The sequence below is a fragment of the Lycorma delicatula genome, chromosome 5 (assembly GCF_047948215.1).
Source record: "Lycorma delicatula isolate Av1 chromosome 5, ASM4794821v1, whole genome shotgun sequence".
Classification (NCBI taxonomy): Eukaryota; Metazoa; Arthropoda; class Insecta; order Hemiptera; family Fulgoridae; genus Lycorma; species Lycorma delicatula.
The window spans coordinates 81,344,223-81,361,100 of record NC_134459.1 but is presented as its reverse complement, the minus strand read 5'-3'; the positions used below and the strand labels follow the sequence as shown (position 1 = coordinate 81,361,100).

The window sequence follows — 16,878 nt, the reverse complement described above, 5'->3', positions numbered from 1 at the left end:
CATCTTTTCTTATTAAAATGCGTAACAAACATTACAGTTAATGAAATCAAGAACCTTACAATATTTAACTCCTAGATGACATATAAGTTAATTATACAAAAATAATCTATTATAGATAAACATAACAGATACAGTACATATTTAAAACACAAACCTCAATCTGTGTTATTGTCCTTGGGAGTTTAATATGACTTGCATTAATTCCAATATCAGCTGCAGACTTCATTTTCATACGTATGTATACATTAGAATCTTGTCGATCACCAACTTGGACAATTGCCATACCAGGCTGAAAACCAGGATATTCATTTTGTAACTGTTTTACTTCTTCGGCAAGTCCCTCTTGTATTTCCCTAAAAATAAAATATATACATACATACATATATATATATATATATGTATATATATATATGTATATATATATATATATATGTATATATATATATATATATGTATATATATATATATATATGTATATATATATATATATAGATCAAAGACAGAAGTATAAAAACTTTACCATCAAGACTACAGAATTTAATAATGCTTCTTAGCTTATGCTTGTTATTATATAAAAGCACTTTCGAGGATTTCCTTCATCATCAGTTAATAAAATATATTCTTTTTAAAAAATCACACATTAAAAATTTAAAACTTAAAATTGTAAACACATAACATATGTAATCATAAAAGTTAAAGAGATTAAAAATTTGTTTATATGTGGCTAGCCACACATATAGCACTGCACAAAAATATTTTGAATTTTTATTTAAATTATATAAATGTGCTGTTATCAAAGGTGGTTTTGATAAGAAAGTCATTATCAAATTCTGTCTGGCCATTAATCAAATTAAACTTTTGTCTATACTTGTAATATAATATTTTTCTAAAATATTTAATTTCTTATTATTATCACATCTGATCACAATTTCTAGTATATTTAAATTTGTATTCGAATCGGTGATTGAATGTTTATTGATTATTAAATGGTCTGCAAGATTAGAGAAACCTAACTTGTTTTTATAAGATCCAAAATGTTCTGCAAACCTTGCTTTGAATGATCTACTAGTTTTTCCAACATAAATTTTGTTACAGTCTTTGCATGTTATTTTATAGATACCAAACAAATTATTAGGATCATTTTCATTATTATAGATTTTTAAATGTTTTATAACACGACTGTATGGTCCATAAGCTGTTTTATATTTTTTATCATTGTAAAGATTAATCAAGTTTTCAATAATGTTGTAAGTGTAGGAATATTTTACATAAATATTTTCATCAAGAATTTTATTATTGAAAGGTATCAACATTGTTTCATTATTAGATTTTAATTTTTGCTTTTTATAAATATTATCAATTAATGGCATATTATATCCATTTTTTATTGCAATACATTTTATAATATCTATTTCTGAATCCAGTTTTTCTTTATTATTATGTGTGTAATACATTGCTCTGTTTAACATGTTTATAAATGTATTAATTTTGTGCACCCAAGGATGATTCGAATTTCTGTTAATAGTTATTTTACTAGTTGTTGGTTTCCTATATGTAGATGTTACACTTTTGTACTTTAACTAATTTCTATGTCAACATCTAAAAAATTTATTTTTCTGTATTTGTCAGTTTCAAAGGAAAATTTTTAATTATTATGATAGGAATTAAGTTTTTTTTTAAATTATTAAATTTAAAAAAAAAAAAATTAAATTAAAAAATTTTCATATTACATTCACAGACTATCAACAGATCTATAATTTATTCTCAAATTCCTGTATTATTTAATTTCTAAAATAATAGATTTATTTTCAGGGTTTTGAGAATATAATATTATATAGTATTACCCACATTCACAAAATTCAGTTATGGGTTCAATATGTGGATGATATTTTGGTGAAAGGCCTTTCATCCAGAGGTAAACAAAAACAAAAAAAGTAGGTTAATTTGGATTTCAAAAGATAACATTATATATTGAAATTTATAATATATTTAAAAAATATCAAACAAATTTTCAATCAAACATTTAGTATACAAAGTAATGAAATAGTGACGTTTTTGATTATTGAAATACAATTGTAAATTAACAAAACTTTTTTTATCGCTTATATACATTTTACAAATTTACCCCTCCCCCCCCCCCCCAAACATATGCACACATGAGGTAAAAGGGATGTTTGCAAAAGAAGTGATGGAATACTGTATTGTCACCTGACCTTAATAACTGTGAAAAATTGCATCAATCGGCAATGTCAGGACGTATGTTAAATTAAGGAAGCAAGATCTGAGGACAAACATGAAAAAAAATTGCGAGTTAAAATAAAAGTAAAAAGTTAAAGTAAAAATAAAAGAAAAACTTTTAGAATATTTTTGAACATTATGAATGTGTGTCAACAAAGAAGTAATAAAAAAAGTTAAATTGCATTCAATTCTAATGTAATTTGTTAGTCTCTCTCTCTCTCTCTCTCTCTCTCTCTCTCATGTGTGTGCACTAACACACGCACACACTGTATATAACATGTGTTTACCATATACAATAGCAAAAAAGTACAATACTTAGTATTTATTTAGAAAAATAAAATAGTATTTTATTTAGAAAACTGCAGAATTAAAAAATTATTTTTTTAAAATGGATATTATCTTTAATCACTGTAAACATCATTTTATACAAAAATAAATTAATGCTTGTTTTCTGATATAAGAAAACAATACTGAAATAAATTGATACCATACTCAATTCAAATTAGTTCTGAATAATAATAAGTCTCAAAATTATTAAAACTCAGCTTGTATTAGCAAGATCTTCTACCTAAACTTCTTATCAAAGTACACTTAGAAGAAAAAAAAATAATACTTTTATTCTATGAAGAAAATACATTGTGGCATAGTTAATTGCTCATATAACACTAAATGATTTGTTAATAAGTAGTGCACAATTTAACCTGAAATATATCTAAATGCCATAAACAAAATGGTTTTAGGTAACCTAAGATAAAGGCTTCTGGTTTCTGGAAATGACTCAAGTTATTAACAAAAATTGCAAAACCATTTTCAAGAATAAAAATCCCAGACAAACTTACTAGAAACAAAAGTGGTACCTACAGCATTCTTTACTTAGCTAAATATAAGGTTACATATCAGCATGCAAAGCCCACCAAAAAAGTTATATTAAGTCTACAAATAATACCTTCACTTCACACTACACCAGACACAGATTTTATAAAAAAATCATTCCTCTCAGAGAAAGGAACTCTTGATAAGTTCAATTTACAAAAATGTGTTTTTTTATAATCAAAAATTCTGACTGCAATGATTGAAAAGGTATGCATAACTGAAGAATACATCCTTGCTGTTACTTTAAAGAGATATAAAATTTTGATTAGAAAGTTCCTGAATGCAATTGTGCCAAAAAAGTACTATTCAAAATTTGATGCCATCTATCAAAAGGATAAATTTTCAGAATTTTTACTGAGTTAGGTCCTTTGGGGTACAGATATTAAATAAAGACAAAGAGTACATATATTCAATAAAAACTACAGCAAACCTGAAACATCTAACAGAAAGTTTTTCTGACAGATTTATCTTAAATGTACAACCTGCAAACATTTACATTACCCAATGACAAAATAGAAACATGTCAATAGTATTGTAAGTAGTTTCTTAAACAAGTCGTGAATGGTAAATTTTACCCGAATATAATCATAAGTGATGAGGTACAGTTTCACCTTTCTGATTACACAAAACCCCCTTTAATATCATAGAGGTTCTATATCATAATCAAAAAATTAAATCTTTCTTGCTAGCTGAATAATCAGCTGAAGATTCTTTGATACCAATGAGAAAATAGTTTTCTCCAGATTTTAACAACTTCTACACATTCTTTTTTTTAACCTCCAGGACTACCGTTAGGTATTGTTGCAAGGATGAGATGAATGATTTTGTAGCATGTGAAAATGTCATGCCTGACCAGGCTTCGAACCCGGGACTACCAGATGAAAGGCCAAGATGCTACCACTCGCACCACAGAAGCTGGCTCTATTACATTCTGGTTAGAGATTATTGACAGTAATGCTTTTTAAAAAACAGGAAAGCATTTGTTACATGCCACAATTCTCAATGCATAACCCATATTCATGAAGCACTCACAAATGAATTCACAATTAAGCAAGGTTTGTAGCAGGCTTGTTCTTTAGAATTCTTCTTGTATGTCCTTCATTTTACAAGGATAATTTAAAAGGAATATAGACAAAAATAATCCCAAGAGCAACAAATCTATATTAAAATAAACAGGCCTACTTTCAGCTAAAAAAAATTGACGCAACATTAAATTTAAAATTATAAATACAACAATTAAAATTATTTCATCACTAGCTTCATGAAAATAATCTCAAAATAAACAGTTATCCTAATTAATTGTAAACAATTATTTTAGCAGTTTAAAAACACTTACTTAGCAACAGCAGTTCCAGAAATTAATTTTGCTCCTCCTTCACAAGATTCATGCGGCGCCATAGTAAGAATTTCTGTACACTTAAAAAATAAGAATAAAATCTTATAATGCATTATGATAAATTTACCCATTAAAAGAAATAAAAATGTTTTAAAAAATCTATTTTTTTCACTAAATATGTACCTCTTTGTCTATCTATGTTCTACATAATAGATTTATTATTCATAGCACAATATGAATAACAATTGTACAATACAAAATTATACCTAAAACAGTAACTTAAACAATTCTTAGTCAATACCTCCGATAGAAAAGTAACTCTAAAACATAAATATAATTTTTTAGTAAAATTTAATTTCATGGTAAGTTTTCCAAAATTAATTTCAATCTTAAAATAAATAACCTTGTTTATTAATTATACCAAAAATAAAATATCATACTGATAAGTGAATAGCAATTAAGATACCATCAGATGATAGCATATCACATGATAATAAAATAGATGTGAAATTATAAACTAAGGTACACAGTTTCAATATTATTTTATTAAAACAAAACTTTTTACTTCTGAAAGAGCAAGTGCCTCTTCTGACAACTACTTTGCTTGTAAACTTGTAAACTGCTGTAGGTAAGATAATGTATTTACAATAAATATTTTACCATTAATGTATATATATAACTGTAATGGGTACTTATTATATAGATGTCAGCCCCAAACATTAACATAAACATAAATCCCACAGATTTATTTTAATAACTATTATATGTCATTATAAGCTACTTTTACCAAAAATACATTGAAATTTTAATATAAGGTCATATATAAATTAAAACAAAAATACACACATAATCACAAATGGTCAATTTTTTTTCATATGCACAAAGATGCAGGAAGAATAATTCAATGAAAAAAGAAAGTTCTGGTTATCCAAGGCAAGTTCAAACACCCATATTAACTTTAGAATGACATATGTAAAAAACATTATCATACTGAATTCTCTGTATGGTATAAAGTCATACCATAAACATTTTGTTTCTATTGATAAGATTTCCTAGTCTAGGAGAAACAATAGTGTCCATTGTTACTAACAGTCTCAAATACCCACAAGAATGAAAGACATCTTTACTCATAGATTTGTAACAAAGAAATAATTTCAGTAACGATAACTAAACACTTGCATAATACAAACCAATTTGATTAGCATGACGGTGTTAGCTTACTGATGTTGCTAATAAGAATTTTGTTCAAGTAAAATTAATACCATAAAAAAAAAATAAACCTTCCAAGATACTTTTCTTCTTCGTCCTGTTTAGCCTCCAAAAATTACTGTTCAGGTATTACTTTAGAGGATGAATGAGGATGATATGTGTGAGTGTAAATGAAGTGTAGTCTTGTACAGTCTCAGTTCGACCATTCCTGATATGTGTGATTAATTGAAACCCAACCAACCAAAGAACACAGGTATTCACAATCTAGTATTCAAAACTGTATAAAAGTAACTGTCTTTAATAGGACTTGAACGCTGGAACTCTTGACTTCCAAATCAGCTGATTTGGGGAGAGGCAATCTTTCAAGATAACTAGAAAATGCATTTTTAACACAACTGTTGAAAATAACACCAAGCTATATAAGGAAAAAAATTAGATATTTTTAATTTTAGATCAACCACGTTACATTAATTAAAGGCTAACAAAAATGTTTACAGCAGTATGAAACAGAAAAGTAAGTAACTCTTACATTCAAATTACTCAATAAGAGAAAATTACGATTTTTAGGCTTAGAATAAAGATAACTGGGCCAATAAAAAGAAATTATTAATTGGCTGTATTAAATACAGCAAAGTCTGTTTTGGAAGTTGATTGCAATACATATATTCTTTTGGCCATTTCAAATCTACTTTTAAAACATTCTTTTAGATTTAGATTTACTACAGAAAAAGGCATGACAATATTGAAATATATTATTTTCTTTTTTATACAATATAAAATAATCATACACTTAAGTCTACAAAATATAGCGTTAAAGTCCCTGAGGAAACAGAATTAGACTGATCACAAAAATAGAAATGATTTATACTAGGAGGCTTAACCTACTTGAATGGCAACAGATATTTAATTGGTAATATAGATTTAATACAAATAAATAAATAATGCATGTACTAAATTATCATTATAAGATTTGTTTTCAACAAAATGGGATTTCTTTTAAAATTATATGCAGCTGAAACTCAATAACTAGAATAAACCAAAGCTGTTTATAGTAATTAAAGATTTTAAAAACAAAAATGTTACTGAATTTTTATGCTATTAACTAGATTTAGGGACCTCAATTTAACAGAAAAAATGTGAAAAATACAAAGGTGCAGAATATGTCCGAACGCCCGAACGAGGTTCGGGGGGAAAGTGAGGCCGGACTGGGGAAATATCCAAAACAATTTTTTTTATAAGGAAAAAATTAAAAAGTTTGTCTACTAAACGACGTTTGCCCAGAGCGGGTAGATAAGAAATTAATGGGAACAAAGGTCAGCCTAATCAGTTTGTTTACGATATACGCCGCACGCCAAGTGTCTTGGATGCTTTCTGCTGCAAGTCGGGCAGGGTACCTACTCAATCTTCACCGCAAAAAATATCGTACGGCCGAGCCACCGATAAGATGTTTTTGTGCTGTATGATGAATGGCAGTTTCCTGATTCTTGACTGGCTACAAACATCTGGTGTTCTAATAATTTTTTTAGGTATTAATAATTATTACGGTACCGGTATGCAAATTTTGTTAGCTTCATACAAATGATATTATTCAAGCGATAACAACTCTAAATCACTTTAAACCATATTATACAAAAGTACTTAATACATAGATATTATTAATGTTTTTCATTTCTTAACTTGGACTACTTATCGAAATTCGAATCGGCCTTTATCAGTAAAATGCGTACGATGTGACGACTTATTGTTTCCATTTTCACTACGTAGATGACGGTGGAGGGGTGGGATTATACGGTCGAAAGGTTGCGACCTTTTTTTTTCGTGTTTAGCCTCCGGGAATTACCGATCAGGTATTACTTCAGAGGATGAATGAATTTGATATGTATGAGTGAAAAAGAAGAGTAGTCTTGTACAGTCTCAGTTCGACCACTGGTGAGATTTATGGTTAATTGAAACCCAACCACAAAAGAACACCGGTACCCACGATTTAGTATTCAAATCCGTATAAAAGTAACTGCCTTTACAAGAACTTGGACGCTGGAACTCTCGACTTCCAAATCAGCTGATTTGGGAAGACGCGTTCATCACTAGACCAACCCGGTGGGTTTCGCCCGTCATCTTATACCTATCGCTTCGATCCTGCCAGTTTATGAGTAGCAAGTGGACTACGCAACTTATTCCTGTTTCTTGCGTCGCGGTTGTTTATTAGTACGATGTTTAAGTTTATATAATATATCGTGTTTCGTAATATTCTCAATACTGACCGTGGTAGGTAATTGGAACTAAAACTAATTAAACGTAACACTTAACTTTGTATTTACCACTTAAATACACGTTTGAACATAATAAAAATAGTAATCAAGTTGTATGTTTTTTAATTAATGGTAAAATGCTATGTTGTATGAGTAAATATTTAGTTTAATTAGGTACCCCTACCTTTTTTCTTTCTTTTTCCTGTTAGCCTCCGGTAACTACCGTTTAGATAATTCTTCAGAGGATGAATGAGGATGATATGTATGAGTGTAAATGAAGTGTAGTCTTGTACATTCTCAGTTCGACCAATCCTGAGATGTGTGGTTAATTGAAACCCAACCACCAAAGAACACTGGTATCCACGATCTAGTATTCAAATCTGTGTGAAAATAACTGGCTTTACTAGGACTTGAACGCTGTAACTATTGACTTCCAAATCAGCTGATTAGGGAAGACACGTTAACCACTAGACCAACCCGATGGGTTAGGTACCCCTACCTACCTATATATTTCCAATTTTCACTTCACTGACAGTGTGTGTAATTATCATTAGTATTTACCTGTAATTCAATGTAATTACCTGTACCGTAATAGTATAAAATATAGTCTATTTCTTTAAGTATACAATGTCAACTTTCAAAAGTAACAAAGTCAGTTGTGCATTTTGCGAGTGGCGAGAAAGAGACAAACTTTCAGGTCATGTCTCATCGAAACATCCCAGTGAAAAAGTCAGAACAAATTACGAACAAAGCATTTCTGGATTTTTCAAACTATTAAATGTGACAAGTACTGAACCTGAACGTATACCAACAACAGGCCCTGAATAATCAGAGGAAGATGCTAAATCTTGTGGATCTGATGATGAACAATCTAAAAAAAAAAAAATAAAGGTTGATGAACAACCATCCTATAGAATTATCAAAACCTTCTTGCTCAAAATCCTCTGATGTGACTTTTTTTAAAAGAAGTGAAAGCAATTATGAAGGGCAATTATCTGGCACAGTATCAGCTTTAACAAATCTAAATGAAAAGTTAGATGCTGTACTCTGTATTTAATCAGGAAAAATCCAAACCAAAACCTATAATGGAAGCGACACAAGAATTATATGAAGAGTTTGAAGCTAAATTAAAACTTACCAGGGTAAGTAAATTTCTTTATGAAATATATCAATTAATGCCATGTTTGACAGAGTTTTATGTACACCATGTACGAGTATATCAAACTACAAACATATTCCTAAAAATGTTACAGTCTAAAAATCAGCAAGTTTGAGATATTCACACTGCTAAATGAATATCACATGATGCAGAATAATCAGAGTACACAATTTAAAATTTAAAAACTCATTTAATTGATCATTTAAATTCTAATGCCCATAAATGATGTTTTGAACTTTCAGAGCTGTCTGAACAAATAGCATTAGAAATGAAGAAAGATCATGGAAAAATTGGACTGAGTCGCAAGAATAGCATATAATGCTATAAAAGAAGGCAAGGGAGGTAAGTATTTTGAAAGAACATTGAGTTTAAATTGAGTTTAAATGTATTAAATGAAGCAAATGTTGAACTTAATCATTCAAGAGAATTTTTCACAGAATTTAGGCAAAATATATTTTTAACTATGAATGAAAAAATATCTAATTTTTTGAGTGCTGAAAACCCCATCACTAACCAGTTACCTTTGATATCTGTCACAGCAGACAAAATTACTAAGCTTCACTGAACATACCAAATAACATGTCTTATTACTTTGGTCAATGGAGTGCAGACTTGCATTATTATTGATATCTCCCCTTGTAGCACTTCACATATACTTCTCTTAAAAAAAAAATTTAATCTGCTTTAAATAAGTTTAAAATAAACATTGACAAACAACTGAACGGCATGGCATTTGATGGCCAGTATTTTGACCTGGGAGTCCCTAAGAAAATTGCTGAATTATGTCAAACCAATGATTTAGATTTATTTAATATCTATTTGGGACATAGCTCACAGATTGAAGTGTGTGATTTCAGGAAAGAAAAAGGATGTAATTGGCTGAGAAATCAGGTACAGGTATTAAGTAACCTGATGTAAAGTTACAATTGGGGGATCGGGTTTGAAGAACTATTAAGCATAGTTGAAGAATTAGGCATTGGATTTATGAACCCAAAATCATTTCAGCAAACTAGCAAATCGTTTCAGCAAATACACAGAGTGTAAAAAACCTTTGAAAGGGATTTTGTCTTATGTTTTATGGGCCTTCAAAAGAAGAAAACTGAGTATAAAAAATGATAGTAACACTGAAGCAAAAGAATATTCAAGGAATTTAAAGAATTTTCAAATCCTGACTTTATTTAATAACTTCTTGAAACAATTAATGTTCTTGAAGAACTGACCAAGTTCAGTTGTACAGCTCAAAATGTCAAGATCTATATTTGGACCGTTTTTGATTATGGTTTGCTAAAAACCAGACTTCAATACATGAAAACTGAACTGAAAAGTGTAAAACTAACAGAGCAACATTTTCCATTTTTATTCAAAGCACTGAACTGTTTGCAAAACAATGTGTTTAAAAACTGTCTACTAATGGAAGAAAGCTATGATACACCCAGTTGAACCCAAACAAAAAGAGACCAAGAGTTGCAGGATGAAGAAAGAAATGAAGCAAACTGTCATCAAACAGCGTTAACTGGAGATCAATTCAAAAAACCAAGAAAGGATCTAGGAAAACTGTGTGTGTTTTCCAGATTCTAGGGAATCTGGAAAATAGAATTGAAGAACCATGTATCGTGAAACATACGTGACTGTGTTTTAGTAGCACTCATTTAGAAAACTGAATATGAAATTGACCAATGTATTATCAAACTTGTAGAGTGGATCAATAAAAATACAGAATGTACCTTCAATCATGAAACCCTATTAAAACAGTTGAAAACATTAAAAAGCAGAATTTTAAAATTGGATTACTTTAAAGACATTTTCTCTCAAGACTCACCAAAAGGTCATGTTAAAAAACCATCTCTGCTTGACCAGAGCAACAGATTTATTCTGGAGGAATTTACAAACTTGAGGTATATGATCAAATACCTGAAATAATTTTCTTGTTAAAAAACTGTTTTAAGTTTGTAATGAAGCAGTATGTGAGTCAGTTGAGCCTGTAATAGGAAACCACCTTCATAACAGGAATAGTAAATTTGACAGCCTATTTCATGAAGTTTTTGTTTCTTGGAATGGGCCTCCTGTTCACAAAGCCTCTAATTTACTGAAAGAAGCTTTAGACAGATATTTTAAAGGAGGGAAAATAACATTTTACCAGATATTCAGCTGCCTCTCAGCTTAAGATAAGATTTACAAAACCTCTACAGTTGTTGACAAGCTACGTCAAAATAAGGGAAGACTTCCATTTCTGAATGATAATTTTCCAAAAAAACCTATAGACAATGGGACTGGATAGAAGATATGTAAAAAGAATAATAGCTTATACATATATAAGTGCCTATCAGTTCTTGATGTTTTGTTAAATATATGAGATATTCTCGATACTTTTAAGTTTTATTTTTTCAGCCAAAATTAAATTTACCTACGTTCTTAGGTTACTGAGATTGTTTCCAAAATAAAACTGCCATTATTTACATAAAAATAAACTACATATTACAATGTATAGTAATCAGCATTAACTGGTGCAAGCTGAAAGAACGTCTAACAATCATTATTAATCACACACATTACCAACACAACATAGGCAAAGCTAACAGAATTTGCACAAATATCAATTTTTTTTTTCTTTCAAATCAATATCTAATGTACATATTGAACAGGAAGTTTCAATGTTAGCTGTAAGAATGCGGATAATATCGCAAAGTGGGACAGGAAATTTTTAGTGAAAAAAAATGTGTTCTGGGGAAATTTCATGTGCTAAAACATTTTCTGCACCCCTGGAAAAATATATGAATACACCCTGCTTCACTCCCCAGTAGTCTTTTATACAGATGGGAACAGCATTTAATTGATCAATGAGTTTGCATTTATCATCACCTTAAACTTGCACTTAGCATTTTTTAGGAAATACCACCAATAACATGTAATGGATTACTAAAGAAAACCCACTCCATGTCTTTATAGCATGCAGAATAATCAACTCAACACTAAAATATTAAACACTCTTACAAGCAAAAGTTAATAACAGTATAAATTATATTTCACAGTATTATCAACGTTATTACTGAACATCTAAGATATTTAAAATACAGATAATATTAAAGCAATGTTTAAAACAAAATTTCTTAAGTTTAAACTTTTTTTAAAATAGATAAATGAATATAAACAATATATATATATATATATATATATATTGCATTTGTATGTAATATTATATACTATTACACTTACATAAAACAATGATAATGTGTGACCTATTATTATCATTTACCAACTCTGTGACCTATTATCATTTACGCTTCTTAGAGTTAGTGATAAAACGTTTTACATTTTTTTATTAAATATTCACTGTTTAAAATATAAATAAAAAATGTAAGTAAAAATTTTGTTCTTTAACTGATCAATTTTTATTATGTTCTTAATTTAATAGAACCTTATTATTAACAAATATTTTTATTTTGAAGTTGCTGAATAATGGAATACTGCTAAGGGAAAAAATTTAGAAGGGAAGTGTACGCAGACATATTACTCTGCCACGCAGTAATTAACAGGCAGGAAGGTGAAAATAAACAATCTCTTTTTTCAAGGCTAAAATATAATGTGGGGATGGTTTACAGTAGTGTTTGCAAGAATTTTCAGAGAAACAAAAGAATATTTCATATATGTGATCTCCAATTGAACAGAACACATTCAACTAAGAGTTATAAAATAATTATTAGATCTGTGGTGAACATAATTATTGATTGTGGCAGAGTTACAATTACCTGGTTAAAATATCACACATCAAACCATTAATCACTTTGTTAACTTTCAAGATCAAATTACCAGTGCGCATACACAGTGGAGAGTTTAGTGGGCAGCAACGAAAAGACAGAATCACAAGGAGTATGATAAATCGAGATCTATGCTAGACTCTTATTTATGCGAATTCATTTGGCACCAGAGTAACATTGACAAGACCATTCAATCAAATTTTACATAATATCACCTGACTTTGGTCTCTGCAACAGTGAACATAAGTAAGACTTATTTTTACTATTTTAATAACAATTTAGGAAATATGTCCACTTTCAAACTAAGACATGGGTTTGTTTTATTGTATGGGCACACATTTCTTATTTCTGTTGAAATTCTCTGTGCAGGTCATTCAGTTTATTCTTGTCATTTATCTGTGCTGGTTGGTCTTTTGGAATTATGAATTTTATTATTTTTATGACTGCCATAAACAATTTTGTATTTTTTTTGCAGCAGTGTTCACAATCCACACTTTTGTGATTCTAATCATGAAATGAAATTTAATTTGGGTGGTCATGCAATGGCTTTGTAAGAAACAAGTCTGCTGGTATGAAAAGTATGTGCAAGTTGGGAATTAGCAAATTAATTCCAGTATGCTGCTCCTGAAAGTTGATTTTATTACTGAGCTTATAATGCAAATTGATTTCTTTTTGCAAAGGAGAATTGGAAATTCATAAGAGCACGGTTGTGGGTTTCAAGAATCATTTAAGGAGGTATATACCAGTGCCTTGTTACAAAATCCAATATATCAAGATGTAGATGATATCAAAATTCAAAACTGATGAGCTTGTTTGCAAAGCACAAATATGAATTAGGGACTCAGGTTGATCAACAATTGGTTTTTGGGAGCATTTCCAGAAACCCAAAAGAATGCTTTCCTCTGTCTGTGCCAGCAAGTGAATTTCTATATAATAAACCTCTTTCTTGTCCTGGGAAACACTATTTCTTGGGATGAATGGAAAGGGCAAATGAAAGTGGATGCTCAGAGGTACAATAATCCTAAGATAAATCATTTATTGAATTTGGTTAATCTTGAAGTATCATTTACCATAATACTTCATTAAATCAATGAAGAAAAGTATTTCTTATTTAATTATGATTAGCTTAGCAACTTTAAAAAAATAAAAAATAATGATTTTGACCACACAAAATCAAGAAAATTAATTCCTCTGATAATAATACACTAAACACACACTAACATTTCATGTTTAATACAATTTACAGTTTTGTTTAAAAAGAGGTTGGACTACAACAGGAAATGTACACTAGATAAAACATTTCACAGCAAGAACACAAACAGCGTTAGCTAAATAATGATCAGTATAATCGTTGAAAAACTTCTTTCTATATACATAATTGTACATTAATTTTTACTATTTAATGATCAAGTCTTACTTTTAATATTTTGTGATGTAATAACAAATTAGAAAGAAATAATAATCATTTTATCCAAAAAAAAAAATGAATTTTATTACCCTCGCATGTAACATAGTGTTCTAAGGCATGCTTTAAAAAACGACGCATTAAATAAATTTAAGTAATGACCATTAGCAGAATCAGCCGGTGTATTACATAACTCTGCCGCCTGTAAACCTATTACATACTAGGACTCTAAGCTATGATATAATTCAGAGATAGTTAATAATATATACTATCAAACGTTCAGAACAAGTACAGTACTTAAACATTTAATAAAAAGAAACGAATTCTATAGTACACAAACACACATTTTATAAAGACAAACTTAGCTTTTAACTTAGGTTAAAAGATGTTAATTCATAACTAACTACAAATTAAATAACTAACAAAATAACAGAATATTGATTAAAAAAAATACTGACCGTTGTAAGAAATAAACTGAGGTAATTGAATGAACGATCTACTAATTAATTAACACAAATCAACAGGTGTTACGAAATCTTTACATCGACTTCGGATCACGTCGCTATCTATGGGATAACTGAATTCAACTTGACAAGCTTTGTCAGTACTCGTTAGGCCTCCAATGAAAAGCACGCTGCTTAACGTCGTCTATTTATTGTCTTTCTTTGAATTATGGTGTAGTATTGGTATTTCAGATGAGTATAAAATATAAAACGCCTGCTTATTATTAATTACGTTAAGAAAGGAAAAAAGATAAAAGATACCAAGCATTATCTTCAATAAAAATTAATAGTGAAATACAGTAGTGCTACATACCAAATATTCTGGAAGCAGAATTCTCGTAGAAGTTGAATACTTTGCCTTTAATATTTTAAAACGTAATATTCTTCGCATAATAAATTACTAAAATATTGAATACTAGTACTCATACTACTGAAAATGATTAAGAAATACCAGAGTTGTTTTTGCCCATCATTAATATACGGTACTTCAGCCGTCCATGAACGTATTTTATCTGTATATCAATGAAAAACATGTATTTTTTCATACACTGTATTTGATAATTTTACTGCAAAACTTATTTTGATTGTAGGCTAATAACCTTTACGTCATTCATATTTTACATAATTTTGATGTAATTGAAATAAATAACATAATAGTAACCTAGTAAACAAATAACAGCGTAAAAAACAATACGTCAAACACAAAATGGAAACTTAAAAGCTAAAAATAATTATTTATTTTCTAAAAGTAGGTTGTTATTGTTTTATAAAAAAAATTTTTTTTTAGTCATCTGTCATTAAACTAGTTTGATACTGCATTCCATTCCCTTTTGTTATGTGTAATCTTTTAACTTTAACAATAATTACTACATCATACACCTCAGAAAGCTGAATTACCATCATAATCTTTGTTGTTTTCCTCTAAAGATTTTATGTTCTACACTATTCTGGGCAAGACAATAAATCAGTCAATACCTCGATAAACTCTAATAGGTGAATAGTCACTTTTCACACCTACCTTTTTCTTATTCTTCATCCCTTCTCTTTCATCACTGGATATATGGATGCAGATCCTTCATTTTCTCTATGATGAAGATAACAGGATCTGAAGAGCTGCAATAGCCTTGGTATCAGATGGATGGAGGTGCCTGTGGTCCAACTCAGGAACTCATGTTTTCTGTGCAGTGGTTGGACAACAAACCTAATGCACTTTATCATTAGATAAAGTTGGGTTTCCTAATTCACCCTCTCAAAAACTCAATATACCCAGTACTACTTATCCCCTTATTACTAAATTAACTAAACTTGAATATGCTGGATTACTTCAATGTATTAGCTCCAAAACATCTACAGAGAGAAAGTTCTAGTATTTTTAAAGTTAACAAATTCATTTAACAATCCATAATTCTAAACCATGATATCTTAATATATTCTCTACCAATCTAGTTGCAAAATTCTGACACAAATCTTTTTCCTTGGCTATTTGATTTAAGACCTTTCCATTCCCACTTTATCAATGTACTTAATTTTTGGCATCCTCCTGCAACATCACATTTCAAAGATCTCTATTCAATTATTTTCTATTTTTCTGTTGTCCATATTTTGCAAATATAAAGACAATTTTACACAAAAATTTGTAAAAATATTTTAATAATCTTTAGCCCTATTTGATACTAGCACACTTCTTTTTTTGCATGAAAGCTCTCTTGCTTGTACTAGTTTGCTTTTCATTTATACCTTACTTTACCTACCCTTTATAATTTTACTAACTAAATAACAAAATTTTCTAGCTTCTAAATCCTCCATTCTGTTCCTCTATCTTAATAGTTAATTATCACCATATTCTTTTCATTACCTTTCTTTTATTTAATATCAGATTGACTTTCTCTCTTATCCTAACAATCATTCCATACCATTCAGAATTTCTGATTCTGCAAAAAGGACAATATCTTCAGTGAATCTCAACATTTATAGCTTTTCTCCTTGAATAATTACCCTACTCTAAAGCACTTCCTTCAATTATCATATTACTTCCATACACTAGTTGTAGGACAGCCTACATTGTTTTACTTTTAAATCACAGTTGTCTTTCTTCATTTTCTACTTTGATCAAAGCTTCCTAATTTGGTATAGATTGGTTACAGAGTTTTC

At 29.4% G+C, this 16,878-nt stretch overlaps 1 protein-coding gene and 1 long non-coding RNA gene across 6 annotated transcripts in view; one reads left to right on the top strand and one right to left on the bottom strand.

Annotated features, from left to right (window-relative positions):
• pug (pug C-1-tetrahydrofolate synthase, cytoplasmic) overlaps positions 1–15,778 on the bottom strand; it is a 70,627-nt gene extending 54,849 nt beyond the window's left edge. Inside the window, exons 1-3 of one of the 5 annotated variants that reach the window (XM_075366486.1) lie at positions 15,746–15,778; positions 4,448–4,527; positions 155–353 (exon numbers count right to left, since the gene is read on the bottom strand). In XM_075366486.1, the coding sequence (XP_075222601.1) occupies positions 155–353; positions 4,448–4,527; positions 15,746–15,763 (297 nt within the window). In that variant the 5' untranslated portion in view covers positions 15,764–15,778. Of the gene's footprint in view, positions 1–154; positions 354–4,447; positions 4,528–11,934; positions 12,043–14,682; positions 14,842–15,040; positions 15,248–15,745 lie in introns of those variants that run through there. The other 4 variants (XM_075366485.1, XM_075366488.1, XM_075366489.1 and 1 more) reach the window with 4 other exon arrangements.
• LOC142325127 (uncharacterized) lies at positions 4,984–14,158 on the top strand. Its single transcript, XR_012756491.1, has 3 exons — positions 4,984–5,075; positions 9,307–9,406; positions 14,066–14,158. It is a non-coding gene; the product is annotated as an uncharacterized LOC142325127 (long non-coding RNA).
• Positions 15,779–16,878: the final 1,100 nt, after the last annotated feature.